The 23,376-nt window shown below is 32.2% G+C and overlaps 2 protein-coding genes across 6 annotated transcripts in view; one reads left to right on the top strand and one right to left on the bottom strand.

The window, feature by feature from the left end:
- The window catches only part of LOC131854019 (stromal interaction molecule homolog), a 59,837-nt gene extending 58,546 nt beyond the window's left edge, over positions 1-1,291 (bottom strand). For all 4 annotated transcript variants that reach the window (XM_059205143.1, XM_059205144.1, XM_059205145.1 and 1 more), the window contains exon 1: positions 896-1,291. In XM_059205143.1, the coding sequence (XP_059061126.1) occupies positions 896-1,067 (172 nt within the window). In that variant the 5' untranslated portion in view covers positions 1,068-1,291. The remainder of the gene's footprint in view (positions 1-895) is intronic.
- A 379-nt stretch (positions 1,292-1,670) lies between these two features.
- LOC131853980 (REPTOR-binding partner) lies at positions 1,671-21,696 on the top strand. Of its 2 annotated transcripts, none has more exons than XM_059205086.1 (4): positions 1,671-1,863; positions 17,590-17,749; positions 19,165-19,286; positions 20,447-21,696. In XM_059205086.1, the coding sequence occupies exons 1-4, from the start codon at positions 1,813-1,815 to the stop codon at positions 20,552-20,554; spliced, it is 441 nt and encodes a 146-aa protein (XP_059061069.1). In that variant the 5' UTR covers positions 1,671-1,812; the 3' UTR covers positions 20,555-21,696. The 2 variants fall into 2 exon arrangements, with proteins under 2 accessions (XP_059061069.1, XP_059061070.1); XM_059205087.1 differs by having other exon boundaries at positions 1,673-1,863; positions 17,590-17,740.
- The last annotated feature ends 1,680 nt before the right edge of the window (positions 21,697-23,376 follow it).

Genomic DNA, 23,376 nt, shown 5'->3' with positions numbered 1-23,376 from the left:
GCTTAAATTGAAGCTTACTTAGCAATATACCCTATATTGCCAACCTAAGTATTAAACATTATCTATTGCAATAAAAAAATATAAATAACAGAACACTATTATATTTATTATTATGTCATATAATATTTGAAAACTTAAATATTCTTTTGTATTTCTAGTGCAGTACCAATCCCAAGCTACACCATAAACCTGATTGAACTTGTAACCCGCAATTATACTGGAATCATGTAACATGAGACAAGGGTACAAAATTATTAGTGTGTGCAATATAGTCAAGAAACAACAGTTAATGCTCCTAACATGATCTTTATACCCTTTAAACTAGATTCACTCTACATATGAATACTAAAATGGTTCTAAAAGTCTTGCATTTTTCAGGCAAAAATTATGATTTTAAGTGTGGACAGTTTGATGCAGCTAAAAATTATTATATGAACACATTAAATAGTCCTAAATAAGATTATTTTATATATTTAACAGATATTTTCTTATCAAGAAATAAAGTAACAACTCTATAATAGTTAAACTTGGTTTGTATGTTTCAGTTTACTATTAATAAGGTATATATATCCCATTGTATTTAAATATATTATAAAGTATTAAGAGACAATTTAATAAATTCTAAGATTTAATACAGTATCCTGTATATTTTAAATAAATATGTACAACTATTCGGTAGAAAAATATAAAACTTTAACAGTGTAGTTAGTCCTATACATAGACTATAGTAATGTAAAATAATATCAGTAAAGAAGACACTACAGTGTCTTTACCTAAACAGATATGGAGGTATCGTAGTATGTTATAAATAGATATGTAATTAAAAGTGGTTTGAGTGAAGGATGCAAACAGGTGTCATGGGAAACGAGTAAAAATTATCAAGTTCAAGACTTACTTTGCTCATTCGCAATTGTCACTGTGGAGTCGCTCGCGAATGAGTTGCTCCTTGCAACAGGACCGTATTGTTGTCTTCTTCCACCTTCTCTAGACTCTGTCCTCTCCACATCATCCGCTTTACAAAGGTGAAGAGCTAACACGCACCAATAAAAAACAACACCGATACGCATCGTGATCTCTTAATGACATTAACGCACTATGAACACGCGATCTAACGACACTATTTCTACGAGATACACTATACACATTCTAAATTAATAAACTAATCAAAGGATGTTCGTTTTAAGGCCACATACGAGACTACAAAGAAAATTACACTACCGATTTTTATCACAGAAAGAAAAATCTAGCGAGGTACGAGGTCGAAAAAGTTTGACGTTTATTTTTCATGTGCATTCATGTATGCCAACACAGAAATAATTTGACACATGACATATGTTGAGTTGGTTGTCTGTGGTCAAGTGTTGCAAGCATGAATATAAATGAGATTGAGGATTTCATTTTTTTATATATTTCGTACGATCTATTTGCGATATTTAATGAATATTTTATATATACACTTAGAAAATTAATTACTTAAATAAACATGTAATTAATATAGGTACCTAAATCTGAAAAAAATAATGACATTTTGATATATAAATCTTTCAAGGTGATATAGTGAGAATTTGGCTTTACATGTAATCCATTATCTCAATTGTGATTCTGAAAAATATGAACGCATCCTATTTTTACTTTTTTAATTTTAGCAAAAGCAACAAACAAAATCAAAATAAATATGTCAAATGACCTTGCTAGTTTGTAAACAATACATTGAAGTGTAATACAAATTATCTAATTTCCTTGTTATTTGTGCCCATATATAAAAACATCATTACTCTTCAAGTGACAAAGCGGAAGCGTAAAAGTGAAAAAATGAATATAGACTTTGAAACTATGGCTGTTTTAGAGGAGGAGTCACAAAATGTAAATATTATTTTTCTTTGTTTTCTGTAGTTTTATAGTTAACTAAATCATGTATAATTAGTTTTAAAGCTATTTTTAGGAGATAATTTATATTATTGTATGCTTCAATCGCTTTAATTTGAATTTCATTTGCAATCTTGATAAATATATCAATCTTACTGATCTATTTTAATCATGACACCATTTTCTTTATTCATTGACTCTTAAATCTGCCTGAGATCTTATTGCACAATGAGAAGAAGTGTTTCATCATCTTTATCTATAAAATTGATGACATTTGATGATAATTATTATTCTTTTACTTAAATATCCATAATTTACTTAATAATAGTAATTAGAACATTTTCATATTATTGATCATTGTTATTGAAGGACATTCACCTAACAAGCCAAATCATATGGTTCCTATGTATGAGTAGGTAGTGATAACAATATCATTATTAATTTGTATATCTTATCCTATATGTAATGTATGCAGTATAAGAGCTACTTTTGCTTGTATATAAACAAGATCAAGCCAAAGTAGCTCTTATGTAACCTAAGTATAAATATTACATTTAAATATTTTGAATGAGATTACATATTTTAAAATTCTAGTTTATTATTATCAATGTTATACTTGTGCTAGTGACCCAGAAAAAAAGTGTATATCTAATAATAACTCAGGACAATTCATACAGTGCCACTTAGTCCCAAACTAAGCAGAGCTTGTAGTATTGATACTAAAGAACTGATAGAAACTACTAGGCTATTTTATATACATGGAAATAATCCAGAACATTGTAAACTTAAATTAGTAATTTTAATCATACTCATGAATACTAAGCTTTGTATTGAGACAAATTCGAACCAGCAACCTTCAAAAGTAAAGAGGTGACAAATCAATTTAATGTAATGTAATGTAATAACATAAACATATGCAGCAAATAATAAACATTGTTTGCTCTAAGTTAGTTATTTGTAGTTCCAGAGCAGAACTACTTTATGGACAAACCTTAAACTGTATTTTTGAATCTGTCTTTTAAACTATTCTTTCTTTTAATTTAAATTTACCATAATAAATATTTATAGTGTGACTTTGTTGTTAAAATAAAATAATCTATTAATAAAATGCTCAATTTGAGATTCAACCTTGATTAATAAACAATATTAAAACACTAAATTTAAGAATGTAATCACTATTTTTATACTTGGATTTCAAAATGAATTCCTGGACTGAAACAAAATATAAACTATTTTCTTTTCACATTAGTTCCAATAGATCCTTATCTCATTTAGATTATCATAGATATAGTTTGATTAATAATAAAATTTCCGTGTGGGTTAATAATAATAAAATTTAGTCCTAACCTAATTTGTGTTTTGATTGATGAGTGGAGAAAAGGCAGTGAAATTATAGTATATGTTGTCGTAGCTCTCTGAAATGGAAATATATGAGTGGTATCACAGGGGTCTCATATGAATGTGGTCTAAATAGATGACAATTACTACTTACTGTCAGGTAGCATATTCAAATGTTTGCTATTCTAATTTTAAATTAAATTATGAAAATAAAGTGTTTAAAAGTATTGAAGATTCAAAAATTTTGCTTAACAAGTGTGCAAAGGTTTTCTATGTTCTATGTCCTGTTAGTAGAGATAGTTAGTGTTTTTTATTAAGTAAATAATTTCATTAGAATGTTATGCTATGAAAAAACTGTCATTGTGGTTAGTTCTGAATGTCAGTGTATATGCTACATTAGGCTAACTGACATGATTGATTTATTGCTCATCTCATATGGGGTCTGATACAATTAAAAAAGAAAATTAAAATGTAAGAATGGAAAAGTATCTCTGCCATTTATTAGATTGAAAAACTTGCTAGCTGGTTATGTCCGTGGTCTGAATGAGATATTTTTAAAAGGTTCCTTGAAGCTTTACTATCCATATATAAACCTCTCTCATAATGAGAAGTGCAATCTTGTATTCAAACTCATGTTTTAGTTATTAAAATAATTAGACATTGTTAGTGATAGTGATAATACTAATTGGAGACAAAACTGGACTTATCTCTACAAGAGATCTCTTCCAGTGAACATTTAATTATAGGAAATTAAATTATATTTGTGTTCCATCTATTTTGACTTTTTCCATCCTGTATATTAATTGCTTCATTTGCATAATATAAATAATTTTATACTTATTCAATTGAATATAATAAATATTAATTTACTTGTATTTTGTTTAGAATATAAATTAACTTATATATGTTGTGTTAATATTAAATAGTTATGTAACCATAACATTCTACAATATTTTGGAGTAGCTAGCGTCATCTGTCTGTTCAATAGTATAGCATTATAAAGCAATATGTAAAAGTATGCTTTATGTATTAAGGCAGTTGCAATGTTATCTAATGTACATTCCGCTAGATGGCGCTTTCTGTTGAATTGACTTGTCTGTTGTATTACTTATATCATCATCATCTATTATCACTTATATATTAGACTAGTTGCCTGTATTGCGTTGATTTTCAGCCAACTTGAAAAATAGAAAGTTGTACCTACTTTTTTTTAATACAATATGAACCACTGTAATAATATTTTTTTTAGGCGCAGCACTACAGTAGTCAGCAATATTGATATTAGGTATATGGTATGCTTTAATCAAGAACATTGCGTTGCCATTCCAGAGAACTAAGATGTCATTTATATATATGTACTCTATACTTGCTGCCATATCTAAGTATTTATATCATTTACCTTAGTACAAGCTTTGCTTAGCTTGGGGCTAAACGGCACTGTGAATTGACTTGGGTTATCTTTATTATTTTTATATCTAACAATTTTTTTTTTACTATTTGGTACTACCTATTCTTTTCTGCGTATTTTTATATATTATTTATATTTATGATTAGATGGCCTCGTTAATCTAGCGGTTTAGCACACCGCTTTACTTCAGATGGTTCGGTACTGGGTTGATCTATTTCTCACATGGTAAAAACATATGTATTCATGAATAGTATGAATTGTATCGATCTGGATGATATATATTATACCATGCACCACAATTGATCCCCCGTCTAATTCAAACGGGGTCGAAATTACGACGGCCTGTTTCGAGGTTCGAACCCCTAGCCGTGGCCTCAGACTGAAGTCGTATCCGTTTCCGGCGGAAACTAGTCTTCAGATGCTCCATAAGTCCTCCCGCGGATTTGGAGTGCCATCTGCACTCGCTCCCAATTGTCCGGTGAAGCTGTAAAGGCCAGCTGCAGCCAATAGCATTAGAGTAGTTCGAAAAAAAAAAACCAGTATCGATGCACTAGTATCGATGCGATGGATGCAGGTGGGCCGCGAATGCGCAGTAGGTAGCTCCAGAGCGGCGTCCCGACGCTGCGCGGTTCAGTTGTTTCAGTGGCGCTTCAGACGCAATGACGTCGTCGTTATTTTACTTAAATCTTATTAAGATCACAATCGCATTCATTTATTACGGATATTGTACCATTTTTCTTTCCTGTACCTGGTAAGTGCCGCACTCTTATCAGTCATAATTTTTATTAATATTAATAATATTAATATTTGTAAAAAAACATTTTTTATTGATTATTTTTTTTTATCTTCTACACATTAAATAATTATGTAACTAATTGTTGTTTGTACATTGAAAATATATGAAAAAAAAACTATTATTAGGCGTAAAAACATCTAAAGCAATGATTGCAATTCTTTGTCTATGCGCACTATTTTTGAATTCTCGGTAATAAAATTATTTTTGAAATAGTATTTATTATTATGCTTACACATTGGCAGCAAAGATTTTTCATTACTCTGTATTATACGTATACAGACGAATATATATTTTTTTAAACATACAATTATTGCAACGTTGATGATACATGGGACCCCGCACTAGGCATACCTGTCTCGAATCTTGAATATGATATGTTCTCTATTTAGATCTACTTTTGTCATTTATACTTTAAAATGATAAAGACTTCATATATTATGTCACAACAGTTTTGTTTAATTTTTACTAGTAACACTCGGACAGGTTTTTTACCGCTCTGATATATGTACGTTGATTATATATTTCAAAATTTTACTAACTACACTGCTGTGTGTACTGTATGTAGTGTATTAAATTGTGTTATACGGTCTCTCTATACAATTTAATTAGGTATCTATTTCAGCCATATTTTGATGGTAGCTAGCGACATCTGCCTATTCCATAAACAATATAGCGGTGTAAGGTAACATGAATGGAATATTGCTTTTACTTCAGTTAGTAATTAATATCAAGATATTCCGCTAGATGGCACTTTCGCCTTTTTTTTTTTTAATATTTTAGTGTTGTGTATTTTATTTTGCAAGTCGTTTCATAATCATCCAATTTTTTTACATTTCAGTAAAGTGATTTCCAATGTCATTTCCAATAAATACTTTGTTTTTTAATGGATGATTATGAAATGGTACACCCACCAGCGCTATTGATATTCCCTGTTGGGGTACCGGTAGATGATGATAAGAGGAGTATGAACCCATCTTGACAAATTGATCAAGAACATATCACCGTGGTTTCCATGGGAAAAACGTGCGGAGGTCGAACCGACTAGATAGGATTATTATACCGCATGGTGTTAAGTCCGCCAAATGTACTGTTACTTTTGTACTGTGTGCATTAAAGTTATAAATAAATAAATTATTTATTTCGTTAAGTAAATATTATTACTTTTTGCTATGACAACTGATAAGTGTTATAAACATAACAGATTAATGTCATTAGTTTTGTTCTGAAATTCTCCACGCACGCACGGAGATCGTCGCACATGTCCAGATCACTGTTATATACCCAAATATCGACGATGAATCGGAAGCAGGAGGTAGAACAAGTCATTTCGCCTATAAGAAAACTACATCAAACAATGATGACCATGTCATTATGAAACTATAGGTATTTAAAAAAACTAAAAAAATCATCATCCCTGTAATGACCATTTCAACCTTGTTGCTACAAAATGTAACTTTTGCTCGGTAAGGCTTCTATCAATTGTTGCCATAAATTTAAAGTTATCCATCGCAGTTTAGAAAGAAATTGCTCCCAAACAAAAATTTTAATCAAATATTTTAACCAAATTTAACCTACTGTACTAAGTTTTTTAGCAAGCATTTTCAAAAGTTTGTTTATCAATACAGTTTGCATAACGGTATAACACTGGCTACGCTACTTCTAAAATAAAGTAAAGAAGAAAACAATCAACAACAAAATTCATAGCGTCTAGTAGATGTTATGAAATTTGTAAAAATAGTAATTAAAATATTGTGGTTTAATACCATGTATGTTCAATGTTCTTGCGACATAAATGAATGTGAAAGAGAAAGTGCTACTGTCAAGACTTCTTTCATAGTTTCTAGTATAGCTAATTTGACAAAAGTACCCGCTTATTATTAGGTAGATACGCCTAGAGTAAACCTATTTCATAATGATATTATACATAGTATTCTCGTAGTTATTTTTTTTGCAAAGAAATATAGTTATAATTCCGATGCTCGCGGGTTCGATTCCACGCACATTTGGTTCAAACATTTATACCGTGCGTAGTATGTGGTACATAAGTATGATTTAAAATGTATCAGCTTAGTTTGGAATTAGATGGCGTTGTGTAAATTGTCTTGAATTATCATAATGAGGACGGGTAAGAACCCTATCACCGTTAACATGATTTGATTAATCATTCAGTTACCACAATTTGTTTACCATTCCAGGTACATGAAAAAAAAAACACATTTTTGACCTTTGAACAATTTCATAGCATCGATATGTTGATAACAATGAGATACGAATAGTGATAATAGTGTTACTATTATCATGTGTAGCGCCAATCCTGCGCAGTTGTAACTTAGGGAATAAAGTTTTTATAAACAATCTCTTGACCACCAGAGCTCCTTATCTTCTAGAGGTAGCCTGTAAAAGTCATCTACGGGGGTACCTTATTTTTTTTTATTGGGTTGTTTGGGCTATTTTCAGGTGCATGAATCTGACTGACTTAGTCTTACCTATTTCATCTGCTAGCCAGCTTTTGCTGTTGCACTTTCGGTGGTAGGATCAGATTAGGCAATAAAATAGGAAGACCTCGGTGGTGCAGCGGTTTAGCACGCTTGCGTTATTTCCGATGGTCGCGGATTCGCTCCTTCGCAAATACAAACATTTGTATTAAGGAAAAAAAATATTTCGCATCGTATTTTCGGGGAAGTTTCTCAGATGTCTTATAATAAAAGGAAAGAAAGTTGTACCAAAAAGTTCTTAGTGTTTCAGGGTTAGATTTTGCTTAGATATATCTAAGATATATGTGGAGTGTTATAAATGTAAAATGAGTTTATTTGTTTAAATATAATGGCTCAACCAGTAGACGTGGAAGTTATAGAAATAGTAGATATTGAAACTGTTTTAGTCTGTCTGGTTCTCTGTTTATTTCTGTTAAACTACAACTTTTCGAGACTGTCTACCATATCCATACTAATATTATTAACGAGAAATTGTCCATTATTCTGTATTATTAGTTTGAGATATCCCATTTTTAAGGCAACAGGTTACGCCCCGAAGGGTTTAGGACCCTATTGGGCGATTTTTGCTCCTAAGTTTACCAGATGGTCGTCATATTCATTACCATCAGTGTTTGAGTACCCGGACACCCACCATCTAAATGTAATATTATTTCTGCTTCCTACTTCATTTAGTAGCGAGATACACAGTTTCTTCGGATTTTGTACGAGTGAAGTCCTAGAAGAGCAGCTTGTCTGTTCGACTAAATGTATATATTCTTCCTTGTATATATACATCCAAACAACATATCAAGGCCTAAAGTTTTAGCCAGAAAGATTGAGGCGTATTTTCGTAATAATAATAATAATCTCAGGACAATTTACTCAGCGCCATCTAGACCCAAGTTAAGTTAGTTAAAACTTGTGTTATGGATACTAGATAACTGATACATATACATAGATATATGTTTTTTTTTGTAAATACGTACATATTATACATACAAAACACCCAGACCGAGACATACAATCATACTCATGAATACAAATGTTTGTGCCGTGCGAGGAATCGAACCCGCGACCATAGGTCGTAAAGCGGTGTGCTAGACCACTAGACCACCAATGTGGTCAAGCCGCATATTTAGCCGCGTTTTACACCGCATATTCCACATTCTACTTCATCTCCTATTTTGAAACTGTCTGTGTTGAAACGGTTCCAAAACTGGGTCTTGATCTGAATGAGACGGTGTATGGTTATTTTGCCATTCATCTGTTTCAGATATTTCAATTTTGTAATATTGTACAAAGTTGCACTCTGACGCCAAGTTGTCTTCAGGCATTCACATAATAGGGTCACTCTATAAGGGTGGTGCTTGTTAGGCAAATGATACGACATTTGAGTTTATACTGCATACGTTTATTACTAAGTACATTCATCCTTACAACTCCTTATCAAGTCTTGTATTGTTTTTATGATCAAGAAAAGTAACATTACTAACAAGCCCCCTTCCCCCATTACCATCTAGTATAGTTATACAACCTCCGTCACAATTGGTCATATTATTTAGTAGTTAACATGTTGGACTGGCTACAATTTATTCAGGTCAATCAATATGTCCTGATCACGCGGATGATTTTGCAGTTATCGCCGGCCGTAGCCAATGAACTGTTATTGTGTACCTAGAGTACTTACATACCTCTATCTATACCGTAAATGACCTGGCATACGCCCAGACCAATACAAAGAATTATAATTATAAATGTTTGTACTGTGCTTGGAATTGAACCCCCGACCATAGAAAGCAAGACTGTGTGCTAACCGTTAGACCACCGCGGCAGTCATTACTTATAATATATAGTATCGTACTATGTTTTAGTAAATACATTTTGAAAACGTTTTTCTAATTATTTTTGTATCTATTGGAAATGGTAAACATACTCACAGTCCATGTGCAGGTAAGTAGCAGCCGCTGCCATTATGTAACGCACGTCGTACCACAAATGTATTATCATTAAAAGAACTAAGATGTCATATCTCATTGCTTTGTTGTTTTACTGCTTAATCGCCGGCTCTTCAACTGTAATCTATATTTTATACATAGTATAAAATGAAGTCTTCCGCTGTCTATTCGATTAGATCTTTTTATAATACGCTACGAATTTTAATGCAGTTCTTAACAATAGATTGAGTGATTCAAGAGAAAGTTTTATATGTATAATACATGTACACTGGTTAGGTAGTAGGGGCGGGTAGCTAGTATTTATAAAGCGAGCTAGGGAGCTGAGACCAAGGTACATGCGCAGAGGGAGCACGCATCAGCATCGCAGTCTGCATCTGTTAATTTATAGGTATACATAGCGATGCCACTGCGTTATCGATTATTGCTACCCTGCCCTTCGCTATGCATGACCTAGGAGGGGGCTGAGACAAATGTACCTGCGCAGAGGGAGCTCTACAGTCTGCATCTGTTAATTTATAGGTATACATAGTGATGCCACTGCGTTATCGATTATTGCTACCCTGCCCTTCGCTATGCATGACCTAGGATACGACATGCGCAGTTAACTGCACCAGCGGTAGGCGTTGTATTGCGCAGTAGGATACGTCTGACTACGAATAGTGCAGTGTTGCCCGACGACTGTCTGGTATTTATTCCCCAAAATTTTATCAGATATACTCGCAAAAATTACAATTGTTAAGAAATTTCTTAATGAAAAAGTCGCCATCCTGATGACTTTTAAGTCCCTCGTTCCATTGTAGAACAGTTCTTGAATTAAGTTTTTTTTACTATAGGCTATTTGATCTATAGTTTTTTTTAACTGATGTTGCTGGCAGCTTGTCCACCAATATTTTTATAAATATTGTATTATTTTGATACCTCTTTTTTATACCTTTATAAATATTCTTTTATTTTGATACCTTTATTTATTAATCAGCTAGTTCTTTATTTCCTATTTTAAACCAAAAGGTTAATTTTTTCATCCTACATATTTCGTTTGGTTGTTCCCCCAAATTTCGCCGAACTCTAAAATATACCCCCAAGTTTAGGGAAAAGTCTGGCATCTGGCATCACTATTTCTGGCATAGCCTACGTGATCTCCAAGGCGCATATATAACTCATGTTGCAGTCATTTGCATGACAAAGTACTTTTCAAAATTGCCATTCGTTACACCCTACCCCAAAATATGAACTAAGAACTCACTGTTTTCAACTTTTTTCGAGGTTGTTTACAATTGTACAATAACATAAATGGAATATACCATCATAATATTACTTATCGGGAGCTCGTAAATAATATTATCGTAATAAATATCCCGTTTATATAATGTTTACTACTGTAAGTGTAACTCCATTACTTATGCGCAGAAAATTGTCACTAATTGTATGTATTTATATAATAAAATAATAATAAAAACAATTATTTCTGAATGATAAATGTCATAAAATGTGCCACATTTTATCGTTGTAAAAAGTACTAATAGAAAATTAGATTAATAATTATGGCTATTATTATAATCAACGCTCATGATTATCAGTAAAAGGGATAAAGTAATTACGCATTGGTATATTATTAATTTGTCAAAACAATATAACATAATTTCAATTTTTTTATTATGATATTAATAACTATTTATAATAGTAATATAATTTATCGCATAGTTTAATTCCACTAAAATAGATTTTACAAAATACACAATAATAGAGACCAATTTAAAGTAACAATAATGTTCTTAAAAATATTTCACCTATAGATAGAAACTACATTATCCAATGAGTAGTAGTACCCATGGACTAAGTTGTATTAAATAAAATAGGATTCCCTACAATCATTGCATGTAAGAAAAGCAAGGTATGAAAAAAACTTGATTATAATTATATATCTAAATTCCCAATTATGGCGTCGTAGACCGTATACAACGATATACCCCAATCGTTGTATTGACTATCCCTAAACTCTCTTGTATACAATTACATGAATTTATTAATCACGAACATTTCTCTTTCACTGCACTTTGCGTTTTCTCCCAGTCATTTCGACATAATCCCGTTCCGTTCCTGATATAAATGACTACTACTCAGCACTCAGCTATATATAAACAAACTTAGTTATAAGTGCGTATTTTACGCTGTTACCATGTGCAGCCAAACGATAAGGTCATTCGGACTGAGGTGGGGGGAATACAATGAGTGCGATTGCAACACCGGGCGTACGTTAGTGGCACTCGTTGTAGTCTCACAAGTCTCCCTGCGACTGTTCTCTTACAATATCAGACATCAGCAATTTTAAAATTGTTTTTAAAAAAAGAAGTGAGAACCGCCCGTTTGTTTTCTGTGCGCAACTCGACGCGGCGCAGGCAGTCAGTGTGTGTTGACGCGGTCGTAAGTGTGGTCATCGCGCTTCGTACATTCCACAAAACGTGAGTTAAATCATTATTCTTATTAGAATCTTGTGAGAAAAGTGCTCTTAAATCTTAATATGTATTAACCGGTAGTGTTATATTACGTCCTTATTATTCTGTAGGCAAAGGAAAGTGTAAAATTGTAGGTTAGGAATTGACAGTTACTACGCCGCATAAAATGAGCGTTGGTTGACGCGAATGAACGACGCAGTTCGGTTTCGTATCGCATTTGTTGCTAGCCGACAAACCAAAGAACTGCGTATATAACTCATCATATAAAACGTATGCATATTTATAAAATGCAAGTAGATAAGTGATCGAGTATCTCGGACATCTCGTGTCACGTCGTGGTAGGTCATGGTACTGATGACAATAATTTATTGTGTATTAATTGTTTTGTTATTACACAATACCGCATAGCAATTGAACAATTCAATAAACATAACAAGTAATTGTTTCCTTTATTGTGTACATTTTACATTACACATATATAAGTGAAATTATTGCAATTAAAAAAGCCGGTCGCGCTAAATCTTTGTCCCTATATTATTCATATAAAATATGTCGACTCAATTTTGTATATAATATTCCAATAATTTCAAATTAAAAGTCGATTACCTGTGATGCATTAGAGCACTAATATTTAATAGATTTTCGGTTGTAGTAAATAGCGCATTAATTAATATATATATATATATATATATATATATATTCGATATAGAAAAATGTTTCTGATAATGAAGTGTTACACAAACAATGTATAACATTCGCGTTCTATCATGAACCCAAGAGTCATAAAACAGAACATAAAAATATGCAAAATCACAATATTAAGTATTATAATTGAATTAAAAAGAAATATATATATTAATTAATATATTGAATACAAATGTATTATAATAGGCGCAACTTAGTCATCCAGAGAAACAAATTGAACAATTAAAATTAAAAATTTGTCAAATTGTAGCTGAAGAATATAATGAGAAATTAAACACAACAGAAGAGAAATAAATAGAAAAAAGAGTAATAAAAATCTACTTAGAACTAGGCGACAAGAATCATAAAATTGATGGTAGGCTTTCAATGAATAACAAATTACGAAACAGAATCCATATCTTCTATATACCTACCTAGATAATAAAGCGATAAATAACTTGAATATTGTTTAGAAATTTAAATAGTATGTAAGACCGTTTAATTTTTTTTATACTACTATGTACATACACATATGAAACAAGCATTTGTTATAGGTACATAGTAATATTTAAAAGAAATATCGAAAAGATCAACTGCTGAAAGTATCTTTCAAAATAAACAAATATTCTTTATCATGAAATTTAAATACACATATGTTTATGTTAAATCGATATTGTTTTATTTTAATGATCGTTAAATAAAATATATTGTCTATGAAATACATATCTTAAATTTAGTTTGGCTGTTCCCGCCATTTTGCAATATATGTTTATATAAAATGCACAGAGTACTTTATAATCATCATAAATTGATTATATCAGACTATATACTATAATCCCTCCACCAATGATGTTGACTTATCTTAAACTATTATCCATAACCTCGTCTGCACAAAATTACATCCCTTATTTAACTCACTCTCTACAGTCCTCGTGGTAAGTATATCTTCGTATAAAAGTCATTAAGTCTGTTCCATGTGTACGTGTATCCATTATACGGTAAGCGACAGACAGACAGATACGCTTTCGTGTTTGTAATTTTTTATAATCTTATTTATTGAATATGGATGGATGCATGATTGTTGTTCTTTCACGCAAAATATATTGAATGAATTTTGTTGAAAGTTTACAGTAATACAGCTTAAATACATCAGAATAACACCGTTAAAAAGTTCAGACCTTTGCACAGGCCGTCGTAATTTTGATCTTCGTTTGAATTTGACTGGAATGGATCGGAGTAACTGAATTGACAGACTTGATTGAATATTCAGATAATAATCAGATTTAGAGTTAACGCAGTGTGTCATATTTTTTTTTTTGTTATTACATTTTCTTAAATTGTACAAACAAAAACTCAATTTTTACCGGAAGTAACGGAAATTAAAAGGAATTATCATCCATTTTTATTTTTTTTGTTTAAAAATCTAGGTAAATAGTAAAAAACCGTCTTCGTGGGTAATTCTGTTTCACATATACCAACCGCCAAGCACCTTGCTTTGTAAGTTGTTTTGATTTTAGATGGTATGATGAGATTGGGCAGTGATATTACATTATAAAAGACATGACATCTTAATTATTAGGAATGAATGTTTTCACGGGTATCAGATGATAATGTGATGTCCGTAATGCTGTCATGTTTAAAGGCGGAGGTTACCGCTTAAGCCTTACCATTAGGTCGTCGTCTGCTTATTTGCCATTTCAATTACGTAAAAAAAATATCTGGGGTCCTGATTGCACGCAGCGATCAGATCTATTGATCAGAGGTTCATTGTAGATGTACAATTATGTATACTCTTATAAAGTAATGATAGCTCGGTCTAACTGCGCCCTGGAAATTGGTGCATCGATGCAATTGCGCCGCGAATGCGCAGTAACGACCGACGCGGCGTCGCGACGCGGTGCAGTTTAGTTGATCAGTCGCACTCTTGACGGTATGGACAAGTACCGTGAACTTCATACTCATATTTATCATTTTATGGCTGGAGTGGCTTGTTACATAATTTTTGTCATCATTTTTAAACCCAATTTATATCCGTAAGTACCGATCTCTCATTATCCTTAATTTTTATTGGGGGTTACCAACAAATTATGTCTTATGTTAAGGGAGGCGGGAGGGGGCCGCGAGACAGTGTAACCTTTGTTAAAAAGGTTGGAGGAGTATATTTTATAAAAAAATCTGGTAAGGGGGTTACCCTACTATCTTACCAGATTTTATAGAGGACTCCAGGGTGGGGAGAAATCTTAGATATATAGTCAATTTAAGTACTAAAACACGAAATGTTTTTATTTGGTGTGACGTAATTTATGGTCGGCCCTATGTGTGTAATATTTTTTATTTATTTTAGAGACGTATACGTTTTGGTATTTTTCTATGCCCATCTATATTTGATGGACCTGGTCTATATTGCACTAATCGTTAGTCGCACGAGACAAAGACATATCTCCCCGGTTTGCAATAACGTCAAAAGTTGTCAAAAACCATTTTAACTAATAAACTATTCTGTTTTTTTCTTTCAAGCTAATTTCTTAATTTGAAAGAAGATAACAAAATATTAATAGTTAAAATATATTTATAGATTTTAATTTTCAGATCGACATGTTGAGCTAGTATTCTAGTGCTTTAGCTTAAGCTCCTCCCCGAAATGGCTGGGTTTCAGGCGTGCGCATAGATGCATTCCACCCTAACCCGGGGGGAGAGGGGCTCGCCTACCCAACAGCATTTACAGGTTGGGTCAACCCGCCTGCGTTGAGTTTTAATGCCAATGCAATGCACCTTGGCTTTGTTTCTACCTCTTACTTACCTTATTATGAGTATCAATCTCACACATCTCACTTTGATTCTTGATTGAATCAGAGCAGAATTTTAATTCGTTAAAAAATACTAGTTTGTTAAGTCTTATCAAGCCTTTGCAACAAAAGGTGCTACAAATAGTCCTCTTTGTCTTGATTGCTTTGAGGTCGAAGAAACGACCGCTCGCGTAATAGTGTAGTGTGCAGTAGTGATCTCCCTACTTTCACATGTACTGTACATAGCGAGCTCACTATGTGACCTCTAAAGAGCTTTTAGGACTCTACGCGTACAACCGCCCAAATGCGATGCTAAATAGGGAAAGGGGAGTCCACTTTACATTTTAAATTTAGGACGTTTATCGGATGCAGTGTTGAAATTCTAGTTGTGACACCGAAATAAAATATTCCCATATCGTGGTAATAGCCAGATGCAGATCTTACGCAAATGCGATTAAATTAGAATCGTTTCCACTTTCTTCATGTATTATTACAGAATTCATATCTCATATGTGAATATTATATTGATTTCTCTTAGCTGATCAAAGATTGGCTAGAAGAAATGACTTTGTGCGATAAATCAAAATAAAATATCATATGTGTCTTATGGCAATTATGTACTTGTACTTACTACCACTTGTGATTCGCCTCGGGTTATACAGGTGCTATTATATTAGGATTCTTATAGTTTTATTTAAAAATAAAATTCAGCCCAGTTTACTGATATTGTAGAGTATTAATGATGAAAAACTTTTATGTAAATTTAAGTACTTTATCCATTACAAACCCAATCGAAAAATTTCCACTTAGAGTATTAGTTTGGATAAAGGTTTAACCAACATCAATATATTGAAGATCTCTTGACAATGATAAAGAAACTTCTACATCTACAATTGTATCTATCTTGGAATTAATCAGCCAATAAGACTGGTACATAATAACGTAAACAATGGTTTCACTTCAAAAGAGGTCATCTTTCACTTTCAAGTCTTCTTAAATTATTCGTATTGTATCACTTAGGAAAATAATTACCTTAAAGGAGATACGGACAAAAGAAATTGTCAAATCAAAGTTTAATAGATATTTGACGTTTATCATAAAGAAGCTGAGGATAAAAACAACGCATTTCTTGGCTACTATAAAAATTCTCTGTGTTGTTTCGACACAGTTCTGCTGCGGTACGTGAATGACAACATGAGAAATTAACAAAAACTATTGTTCTACACGGTTTCAATTTTGTACCTTCAGTTGCAGCATTATGAGAGATTTTTGCATGCAACAAATATCTGTTGACCGGCTGTATAGAACTTTTCCAATGCGTCTCGTTTCGGTGTCAACGAACTCGGATATTTTGCGTCTTTACTAGGAGGTCTTTCGGCTGTATATATATCTACGTCTTATTTTAATATGCGCAAATACACACATATGCTGTTAATATAATGCCGGAAAAGTCTTTAAACTTAATTGCGTCGTTCTAATGAATATACTAGGTATCGCGGACGTATTAATTTCTACATAGACATAAGAATAGGAATATATATATATATATTTATGTTGTAGTTGTAGTTACTTTAAACAACTTATGCAAGTTTACGTTTTATACATTCTTTACAATCTAGTTGTCAATAAACAATTTCGGCCGAGAACTAGTAAGAATCTCAACTGCTGATTTTATCTAATCCACTACAATACAATATCGATATATATACGTGATGTTATGTGAATACTCGTATCAGTACCGTATTCAGTAGAACATCCCTACAAATAAGGCCAGATACCACTGTATCGATAAAAATCAATACATGCAACAGCATTTGTTTTATTTGCAGGAATCACACGCGGGAGTATTTGGTTCCACGGCGGGAGTATTTGATTCCACGGCAGGAGGTGAGGGAGGGGAGCGCCGAGAGGGAGGAAAGCGCGGCCGCCGACCGGGCAGAAAGGCGCAGCTCGACAAACAAGATATGAAGGCCAAGCTGGGTAAGATTGGTTAGAAAATTTTTATACTTATTTTTTTTTATCTAACTGACAAATAAGCTAATTACTTACTTGGTGGAATTTGGAGAAGTGACTGTTTTATTAATATGAGATGATGGAGTGGTACTCGCGCCTGCGCTAACAGTATATGAGCTGGTGAGGCACCACTTGAAGATATGAATGCATGCAGTGACGGATTCACGATTTAAAATCTGTTTTCCAGGAGACACCTAATGGCGGAAGATCTGAAGATTACTAACAATAGCAGTATTAACATATCTAACCCTGGACGTAACACTTTAGTACCTAGACATTTTAACGCGTTCAAGCGAATATTTACAGATTATCTTAGCGAAAATAAAGTTTCTGCGTTTTTACATAACATTTTCGTATATTGTGAATGTTCGCTTCTTTGAACTTTTTCTCACTGAGTCAGTTACATACACTCTTACAGTGAATTGCAAGGAGTGCACAAAAATTAGCTGTGCGCATCGAAAGAGGTACAGATGTTATCTGTCTCTCTAATATCTGTTATTTGTAGGTAGTCGAATCATGCGATTGTTAACAACATTGTTTGTGAAGTTATTATATATTTTTATACATTGTGAAACCATAATGAGCATATTTGCTTCTTAATTTTTTCTACATGAGACTTGACCTTTCGTACAGTAAATTGCAAGGAGCTTACTAAAATTTGCTGTGCTTACTAGAAAATACTGAAAGTTGTTATCATGATAATAGGAAGATAATAGACACATCTTGTGTCCCGTTTTACTTCGAGAGCATATTTTTTCTATTCACATGTAGTTTATTTGTAAAATATTGCGCCCACTGTGATGCAAAAACAAATATATATGTGATAAAAAATAGCAACAATAAATGTTGCTATTTTTTGTTAACATTAAACATTTGCTAGCGACGCATTTGCTCTTAGTTGAATAAACAAAAAAATTTCTTAAATAAAAAAGGGATCATTAAAAGTAGTTCAATTATTTTTTATCACCATCAATTATCGAAGCACACACATACAAAAAGAATATACAACTTTTTTTTCAATGCTTAAAATTGTACGAAAGTGTTACACCATTATAATTATGCGCAATACATAAATGACGTCACAATTAGTCAAAATTGTGAGACTCCTACTTATGGTTGTGACGCAGATTTTGCAATTCTATTAATTATTAGAAGAAGTATTTTCAAGCTTTTAATAATAATTAAAATTAAATTTCGAAATGTGTTTTCACGAAATTTATAAACTTCGTCACACAACGTCACACTTTATCGAATTCCTGCCTTTATGTGTGACAAAATGGTTTAAGGACTTTACGAACAAAATTAATCATACCTTTTTCTTTTATGTGTATAGGTGCCCATATAGTTTATGGACTCTTCGATCGAAATCACAGTACAGATATAAATTTCAGAGCGCAGCCGCCAATCGGCGCGGGAGTGTCGAGCACGTAAGAAGCTTCGCTATCAATATCTAGAAGAACTGGTAGCCGACAGGGAACGCTCCGTGCTCACGCTCAGAAAAGAATTGGATAAGGTAAGAAATACACAATTATTACAGGTTTGATATTAAAAAAATTCTGACTAATCCATACTAGCTTTCGACCTTTGTTTGTATTACTAATGTTCGGAAATGTGTCTGTTTGTTTGTTTGTTAATTTTCTTTACTAAACTACTAAACTGTTGAACAGGTATTAATAAAATATGATATAATGCTATACTGTATAATATCTAAGAGCAAGGATTTAAATTAACTCATTTAAAAAAATTATGATCTGTATAATGTTGTATTTTATTATCATCGACTAACATAAGTGAGAGCGTGGGTGCGTGTGTGTGAGTGTATTTTATTAAAATAAATGTTATTTAATAATAAATTATTTAATAAGTGATTAAATATTGTAAATTAGTCAAATTACTAATGAAAGAAAAATAATATAATTAATTAAAAATAAATAAATTATAATATAATCTTCGATAGAATATTTGTACAATTGGTACCTGTATAACAAAGAAATCATTACAGTATTCATATCGTTTATAAGTTATCAAACTTAACAAATTGCTGCCAGGATCATTGGTTTTAATTAATTAAATTAAAACCTTCAATCAATATAATGATAGTCAATTTTTGATAGGGATTAGTCGACGACTAATCGTAGGTAATATGAAGGCCCTATGGCCCTCATATTACTTTTTGGGAGAAAAAAGTATAATTGCACACAGAACTGTTAGCGCTGGCGCTGGCCAGAGATTTTCTAGTTACCTGACAACGCTATGTAGTGTTGTCACAGTATATTTTGAAATGTTACTGGTGTTGATCATAGATATAATTCTATAGGCTTCGGGGTAATCTAAGAAGGAGGTAACTTTTGATCAGGTGGTCTATCTGCTTCAAAAGGTGAGTTCAAATTAGTCAAGTTTCGCCGACTACAAAAAATTTGTGTCAATTTAAATTTTTGACAGACTCGGAGATAGAAATAGCGATAACAAACCAAATTAATTCGAGTGGCGGTTGTAGGCTCACCCTAAATTATATGAAGCGAAATGTGGCTATATGAAGTGACGAGAGAGTGAAGTTCACGTCCTCAATAATTGCGATACCTCTGACTGTCCCATCTCAGAAATTTATAATTATTACCAAATTAGAAATTCTATTTTAATTGCATGTATTGAGATATAGTATTTAATTTTCAGTATTACAAATGGAATCTCGAGCTAGACCAGGGTCGTATGCCTGAAGGTCTGGAAACTATGCTGCAAGAAATGGGGCTTGTGAAGCAGGAAGATGCCAAACCTTTCTAATTATTACTTACTTGGTATAATTTTATATTACTTTTTTAAAGCCCTTTCATATATTATGTTGTGCTTAATGTTTTTATTTAGTTCCTAACTTTTAGTTATAATTTTAAAGTTGTATTAATATTGTTTAATGTTAAAATATGTTGATCATTCTTTATGTCAAATATTATTTATATGAATTATTACATTTACTACTACATCCAAATTGGTCTCACTCTTTCTATTTTATACATTATTTTGTTACCATCAATTATGTATTTTTACTTAAAAACAATTCGAGCTATTTAATGTTAATTGCATATTTATTCCCAAATTGTTGATTAATTTGCACCTATCCAGATTTTCACTAATTATTAATAGGTGTTTATAAATAGGCAAGTAATTGCATTTGATGTGAAATATTTAACAAGTTGTTGTTGCGTAGTGAACTATCGATGGCCTATAACTCTTCTGTCCTATTACATTCATAATAGATTATCATGCTGAATTGTTGTTTATTTGCCGATTACACGGATGGTAAGTAGATTTAATCTTTCTCTATTATTCGTATATTGTACCTGAGATTAGTCTTACACGAAATAAAAACCATTTATTTTATTTAAAAAAATAAACACATGAAACATAACTTGTATGTTATTTCACAATGATTAACTCATCAAAATTAATTTCATTTATAATATAATCTTTGGTGAATATTCCGTTTATTCTTTCGAATTTATCATTAAATAGTTTTGAAATCTTTATACAGTTACAGTACATTTTAAAATTCAATTTGCGCAGTAGTAACGAAATAATGTTATTCGATATTTCGCTATGAATGTTTATGTATTATTATACTAATATTATAGTTTTTGGGAGCTTAATGTGGTATAAAATATCACCGTAATGTCGTAACTTAAGTCATTAGGGGTCATTCATAAATTACGTCACACATTTAGGGATGCTGTCACATAATGTCATATTTAGTGAAATTATGTGACAAGGCCTGGAAGGCCATAAATTTCAAATTTAATAATAAATATTTTGAACGACAATAAAACGAACTTCAAAACTTATTTGTTTCCCGATCTAATAATTTCTGTTTGTAATATTATAAAACAGGTGACATCAGAATAGATCAGGGGAGTCGCATAAATGTGACAAGGATGGTGTGGTTGGGAGGGAGGGAGGGTGGGGGGGGGGATATATGGGGTCATGAATAATGAAAATCGTGTGACGTAACAGGAATGGCCCCTTATAATCTAATCATACTTATATGACCATACTTATATAATCGTACCTAGTTTAAGAATTGTAATTATTTACAAAGATTTCGTCTTTCGTAGATACTATCAATAAATTACTGAACTGTCTATTTTTTTACAGTTTTTAAAATCTAGTGTAAAACTTGTTTAGTGAAAACAAATGAAAATGTTAAAGCGGTTTGTTCTACTTACAAGTTATTTTTATTTAATTGTTTGGAATAGAAAACATTTATTACAATAACTTTTTATGAGTTAAAATGACTTCTATTTTATTGTTAATATTAATTACTTTGTTATCTTAGTTTATGAAATGATAACATTTAAAAAAATAATTTTACGTTTACAACAATGGAAAATGTTAAAGCGAATTATTGTAATTGTAAACCAAGTATAATTTTCATTAATTCAATGTTTAACTTTTTTTTATAATTTCAATAAAGGAAAAATGTTAAAAGCGGTATATTCTAAACATAAATGAAGTACAATTAACCTTAACTTAATTCCTTTTCATACAAATTCTGTTTACAAAATTATATTGCTTTTTTTAAATAATTATTTTTAGTTTATTAATCAAGTAAAAATGTGATAGCGTTTATTCTAAATTTACTGTAACGTTTAAATATTTTATCATTTGATAGTTCAGGTTACTCTCACAAGTGGCTGATTAATTTTATCAGATTTTATCTAAAAAGTATAATATGTTATATAAAGTGTCACCCCCAATCTGGCATAATTACTGTATTATTTCCCCATTTGGGGGAATGAGACCGCCCGAGACCGCACCTAAGGTCCGCCAACGTAACTGTTGAATGCAATACCACCTGGACATTTGACATGTCTAAGAACAATGTTGCCCTTAACAATTGCAGCTACGTTGAAAAACCCAAACTAACATCGTTGCTATAATAGGTCCTCAAATTTGTAGGGAGAGCCTCAATCTAACATCATTGTCCTACAAATTTGAGGCGAAAATCCTTATCTGACATTATTGCTCCTTCTTCAATCTTGCATTATTTCCCCAATATAGGGGAAAGTCGTAAATCTGACACCAATTCCATGTAATCCCCTCAAATTTGGAGGGAATACTTCAAACTAACAATATTGTCCCTTAAATTTGGGGGAAAGAGACCGCACCTCGGGTCCGCCAAGCTAGGCCTTTATATGGAATAGCGCCTGAACATTTGACATATTTAAGAACAACATGTAACGACACATTATGACATGTCTAAGAACAGTGTTGCCCTTAACAATTGCAGCTACGTTGAAAGCCCCAAACTGACATCGATGCTATAATAGGTCTTCAAATTTGTAGGGAGAGCCTCAATCTAACACCATTGTCCTACAAATTTGAGGCGAAATTCCTTATCGACATCATTGCTCCTCTATCTTGCATAATTCCTGCATTATTTCCCTAATATAGGGAAAAGTTGTAAATCTGACACCAATTCCACGTAATCTCCTCCAATTTAGAGGGAATGCCCCAAACTGACAATATTGCCCCTCAAATTTGGGGGAAAGAGACCGCGCCTCGGGTCCGCCAACGTAGCCGTTACATCGAATAGCGCCTGGACATTTGACATG

Source organism: Achroia grisella, unplaced genomic scaffold, assembly GCF_030625045.1.
Source record: "Achroia grisella isolate CSIRO2021 unplaced genomic scaffold, CSIRO_AGI_Agris_v1 utg918, whole genome shotgun sequence".
Taxonomy (NCBI): Eukaryota; Metazoa; Arthropoda; class Insecta; order Lepidoptera; family Pyralidae; genus Achroia; species Achroia grisella.
The sequence above is the reverse complement of the archived record's forward strand: the minus strand, read 5'-3'. Positions and strand labels throughout refer to the sequence as shown.

Coding starts and splice junctions, on each gene's coding strand:
- LOC131853980 (XM_059205086.1), top strand. CDS start 1,813: ATGAATATAGACTTTGAAACTATGGCTGTTTTAGAGGAGGAGTCACAA. Junction 17,750..19,164: donor GGCCAAGCTGGGTAAGATTG/GTTAGAAAATTT, acceptor TATAAATTTCAG/AGCGCAGCCGCCAATCGGCG. Junction 19,287..20,446: donor TCAGAAAAGAATTGGATAAG/GTAAGAAATACA, acceptor TTTAATTTTCAG/TATTACAAATGGAATCTCGA.